General features: G+C 38.4%; 1 protein-coding gene across 1 annotated transcript; it reads left to right on the top strand.

Moving 5' to 3' along the window:
- The first annotated feature begins 1,020 nt into the window (after positions 1–1,020).
- LOC116203372 (cyclin-J18) lies at positions 1,021–4,725 on the top strand. Its single transcript, XM_031535068.1, has 9 exons — positions 1,021–1,149; positions 1,290–1,366; positions 1,454–1,553; positions 1,668–1,766; positions 1,873–1,890; positions 2,004–2,074; positions 2,178–2,301; positions 2,376–2,436; positions 3,844–4,725. Exons 1-9 carry the CDS (start codon positions 1,069–1,071, stop codon positions 3,945–3,947), a joined length of 735 nt encoding a protein of 244 aa, XP_031390928.1. The 5' UTR covers positions 1,021–1,068; the 3' UTR covers positions 3,948–4,725.
- Positions 4,726–5,227: the final 502 nt, after the last annotated feature.

Genomic DNA, 5,227 nt, shown 5'->3' with positions numbered 1-5,227 from the left:
ATATAATTTATCTAAATAAGGAAATTTGAACAATAATTCATACAACATTTTCTAAAAAATATCCTAGTGGCTAACATATTACTTGCTTTGTTAATTGTTATTTTACGCTTGATTTTTTTATTGTTGCTTTAGGCTTAATAAGTAATATATAAACTAAAAATTATATATCATGGCCTAATTAATTTTTGTGATTATGGAACCGTAATATCCTATTTCCTCTAGGAAATTAATTTTTGCTGCGAAGCGAGAGGTTAACACTAGCGTAAGTTAAGATTAAGGAACAAAAGTGACTTTTTCCTTCAAATCAAATATAAGAAATTTAAAATGTCCTTAACACATAAAATTATTATAGAGAAAGGGGTTTTGATGCAGTGATATCATTCAAGAGGTCATGGTTTTACTAATTAAGTTATCACTATACGTGTCCTCTTATTTCCCTTTCCCCATCACCTCTTACAGTTAACCCAAAAAAATAACTATAAATAAAATATTATAAGATATAAAATAACGACAATAAAACCAGGACTTAGGGCTTACAAACCCTCGACATAGTCAGCCCGTGAATCCAAATCTATCCATTTGGGCGACATATTTGGCTTCCTTGGCTCGATAAAGGCTAGGATTGATGGTCCGATACACCATAGCCGCATCGACAACAGAGGTGATGGGTGACAGAGAGACGGAACTCCGCAAAGATGCTAACGGGAGTAGCTATTTTGAATCCAATGAATCAAACAGCTGTGATGTTAAATTCTAGACCAATTTAGGTGAACCAAATGGGTGGTTAGGGCGTTTGTGAATAAGGTTGGATTTACTTTAGAAATAGATAGATGATGACCATTTCACTATGGTTTTAAGAAAACGGGGAATAATGTCGGGTCAAGTTGAGATCGATCATAAAATAGCAAGGGGCAAATGGAAATAATAGAAAAAGTAAGGAGAGCTAACTGAAGCGGAGGAAAATTATAGGGACAAATTGAGAAATTAATCCAAAAAAAAAATTCTGGCGGGACAGACACAGAGACAGAGGGAGGTGGAGGAGAGGAGAGACGACCGACGAGACGAGCAATGTGGATCGAGCGGTCTCCGTCTCCGTCGAGAAGAGCTCGACGACGGCAGGCGGTCGGTTTCCTCATAGAAGCAGCTCAGGTCCGTCTACTGCATATCACGTCGACCGGATGATCTTGATTTCCTCCCCCTCCTCCTCCTCCACTTCTGCCGACTGAAAGTGAAACTGCGGGTTTGATTTTTTTTTTCTCTTGATGATTCTCTGCTTTTCGCGATTGAAGCAACTGGAAGTGTCTCCTATGGTGAAGTACACAGCGCTTTATCTCTTTGCCTGCCGATTTTGGCCATCGCTGATTCGGTCCGCAATAAACTCCTAAACTCCCATTTCTCAATCTTTCGATCGGTCTACTTTCTGGCCATTTCTTTGAAATCTTCCTTCTTGTAGGTCCGGAGAAGCTAATATTATCAGGCATTGGCTGCTGCAACCCATCGAAGAGAGCAATCTGCAATTGTTTGCCCTCATCTCTTTGTGGATTTCAAGCAAAGTCGAGTCCCGTACCTTCCTTTCAATTTGTGAATCTTTATATGTGTTTTTCTTATACTTCACGAGAGGGTCTTCCTCATTTTTATGCCTGGTGTTGTTGTTCATAATGGTGCAGATACATAACTCCAGGCCGCTGATGCTGAAAAGCTTGAAGTCTCTGGCAGACCATGTAATCAGAGATCAGCATTTCACCAGGCGAGATTTTTCGGAAGCAGTAAGCTTAGCTTTGGTCTTGAGATTGGGTGGAGAGGAGAAAGTTACTTAATGAACTTTGCTTTTGCACTCACTGGTGACTAATAGGCTGCTCTGCTATGCTCTAGGAAGTGACCTTTCTGCAGGTAAGGGGTATCTTGAAATATATAATCTGCCCGCTTTCGTGTTTACTGTATAGCACGGTGAACTTTTATCGCTTTAAAAAATTAAATTATTCCTTTTTTCCCCCCTTTCTCAGGTGTTGAATTTTGAAATTGGCAATGCAAACAATGTTTTCATGTGCCTTGAGGAGCTCTATTTTCAGTTCAGGTTTGCTTTTCCTTGTTGTAAGTTGTCCCATCAAATGGTTGTATTAGTCTACAGTTATGGCTGTCTTTATATATACATGTGTGCTCCAATATTTTGACTTCAGGGAAGTTGCAAAAGTCGGTGAGCATTTGAACTTCGAAGCATGCTTAGATGTAATGGACCTTTTGTATGAGGAGGATACTTCGATTCTTCACTGTTCTCCGTGTTCTCTTGCTGCAGCAGTCCTCGTATGTCAACTTTTTTATCCTCTGCAGAGCACTACATAGGATTCATGTTAACGAGTTTCTGCAATCATATCTAGGTTGCTTCCTATCTCATCACGGTTCCGAAACAGAGGTGGGAATTTCCCATTCTTTCTTGGGGTAAGATCCATCTCATTGATCGTCACTTCTGCCCATACTTCAAAATCATAGGCAAGTATCCAAGTTTAATTTGGTTTCCAGAGGCAAGAGATTTGCATCTGTAAGGAAAATACTTTTTTATACCAATCTTCATGAGAACATGTCTACAGATTTTTCTCATATGTGCAGGACTGCTTTTAAAATATGAGATTGAACTCATACTTTCCTAGTTCCTGATCATTTCCTTTTATGTGACCAAGCCTTAGTCATATGCTAAAACATAACCGTATATCAATCATTTCAGGAATAATTTTGCTCCAAGTCAAAGATTCTGATACAACTAATCTAGATGCTTTCGAATCAATTTGTTGTTCTTGCTGTAAAGCGATGGACAAAGCTGTTTCTGATTTCTAATGCCTAAGGCATCACGTTGATGTTCTCTAGTACATTGGTTGCCACGGGTTGAAGTGTTTTCCGTACATATTGGTACATATAAATCTTGTACCCATTTGCTGCAATTAGGAATAAAAAAATCATGTGAAGTGATCTCAATGGAAACATTTGCTAAAATCATCTGCACTCCATATCTTTTATCACCTAGAACATCAGGTCATGTCTGCATAGAAGAGCATAAATCTGTATCCTGGGCTTGTTTCACATGTTCTTATCCATATTCATGAGGATATTAATCAATTTTTTTATGTAGGGAAGTAGCAAGGTTGGGGCATGAATCTTTAAAACAACATCAGTAACGTCCCACTAGAATTCTTACAGAATAAGCTTCAAAACTGTGATTTGATGTTTTTCTTTTTCTTTTATTTGTTGGGTTAGCTGTTAGAGCAATAATGGAAAACAAATGTATGTCCCAGCAGACCTTGAATTAATAACTATAAAAAAGTGTCTTCTCTATTTTGTTTGCTTTTAGAGATTGATTGATTTGTTTTAACTCTGTAAGAGAAATGAAAGATGATAGCCATTCTGATTTTACTTACTGATTGATCCATTTAAGAATGCAATCCGAATACATATACCTGAGAACCTTGAAGGTGGACTTTCAAAATCTTATCCACCTTAATCTATTCAAATTATAAGCCAGTTTTTCTTTATATGATTAATGCTCCAATAGAAAGGCTCCGTACGTCAAACAATCTCCACAATAGGAAGATTTAAGCAACGCAGCTGGTTAGTTTTGAAACTTGAGCAATTGCAGAGAGTGCAATGATTGTTTTTATTGCTTTTCCTTTAATTTGTATCTGCTAGCTAACGAGGAAGCTCTCCAGGGTGTTCACTGATATATTGACGAAAACATCTTTGCCAGTCCTTGCTAGAAAGAATTGCTCTCAACGACTGTTACTATTTCAACCTGATTTACTTGTAGTATTCGAATGAGATTTACTCTACTGATGTCGTCTTCTGCGCATGATGCAGTGAAGTTTTTGACTGCTTGCGAAGAGGAAGAAATCATGGAACTCATTAAGTACCTTCTGAAGCATGTCTTTGGGCCTGTGCTAGTTGAGAGAGGCACTAGCTGAGTGAGATGGGGTTGATCTCAATATCAGCATCGTCATGGTGGTGGATTTGGGAAACAACTTCCTCCTCCGTATGTTGGGCTATGAAATCCTGATCAGTTCATCTGTCAGGGATGATTCAGAGACAAATACATCTCAAAATCTTGCCTGCCAAGAAACTTTTACTGATAATACGCTTTGAAGTAATAACATGATTCGAAGTTGGCTTAAGAAATTAGTACTCGTAACAAGAAAAGTTTCATTTCATTGTTCAAGAAAATGTTTCAACATAAGCACCAATATTCTTATCCTCCTGATGTTATCGTAATCATATATATAGTCTATAGCATCCATTCTTTTGCATTCTTCCATTCCCTGATCAATAATATCTCTTATGCTGTATGATCTTTCTTGAAAACCCAACCTCGTTCTTGGTAACCGTCCTCAGTTCCTTCCTGCTAGGTAAATAGATTCCAGCTTTTGACGAGCGGCAATAGAGGTCAGTCCTGCAGCAGCCATACCCAATTTGGGGCTGTTGTTGACCTACACTGGTGACAACAGAAGGCACTGTTACCTTCTTCAAGCAATGAATTGTTCAGAAGCAGTGAAATTTGCAAAGCCGTGGAATTTAGAGCAAGCTCTGAGTCGAGGGAAGCCTCCCATGTAAATTGCGATTTCCTTCCTCCACAAAGGCACTACATTATGTTCCTTCTTGAATTTTAAAGGAAGATTACTGGAGATGTTTCAAAGTGTTGTTAACAAATAACGGCACCAGCTTCAGAATTTCCATGTTACTGGAGAAACCAATTGTCCGAATTCAAAAGACTGGGCGAATTGTCTATATCTTCCACTTCGCATTCGACAGTAGAAAGACTCTTCTAGCAAGATACTTATCTGCAATTTTTTCCACATTAGTCATATAGAATCGACGAAAGATATAAGATTCCCTAACTGTTTCATCTTTGGCAGGAATACTTGTATGTACGGTTGTGCCATATATATTACCATTGAATCCAGCATTTTCGTGCGCTTACGATGGAAACTCCCGTGATTTTCATGATCCTTAAATTCAAAGCTCCCATGACTTTTGTGATCCCTAAATTGAAGTATCACATATGGAGTAACCTTCCAATCAACCGAAAGGAAGTTTCAAAGCTCTGAGCAAGCAAGAATTTATGGTGCTAAAAAATAGTAATGACGAAGGAGTACGCGAGATGGGTCAAGCTGCAAGCCACTGCCAAGTAGGAGGGGCTAATTGAAATGAAAAAAGAAAGAAAAAAAGAAAGAGTAAAGGAGCTAAATGC

This window comes from Punica granatum, chromosome 4, assembly GCF_007655135.1.
Source record: "Punica granatum isolate Tunisia-2019 chromosome 4, ASM765513v2, whole genome shotgun sequence".
NCBI classification, from domain to species: Eukaryota; Viridiplantae; Streptophyta; class Magnoliopsida; order Myrtales; family Lythraceae; genus Punica; species Punica granatum.
This window is presented reverse-complemented; position numbering and strand designations above follow the sequence as displayed.

What these genes read in the sequence shown, in the direction of transcription:
- LOC116203372 (XM_031535068.1), top strand. Translation starts at nt 1,069, where the DNA reads ATGTGGATCGAGCGGTCTCCGTCTCCGTCGAGAAGAGCTCGACGACGG. An exon ending in TTTTGGCCATCGCTGATTCG is followed by an intron (nt 1,367 to 1,453) that starts GTCCGCAATAAA and finishes TCCTTCTTGTAG; the next exon opens with GTCCGGAGAAGCTAATATTA. An exon ending in ATTTCCCATTCTTTCTTGGG is followed by an intron (nt 2,437 to 3,843) that starts GTAAGATCCATC and finishes CGCATGATGCAG; the next exon opens with TGAAGTTTTTGACTGCTTGC.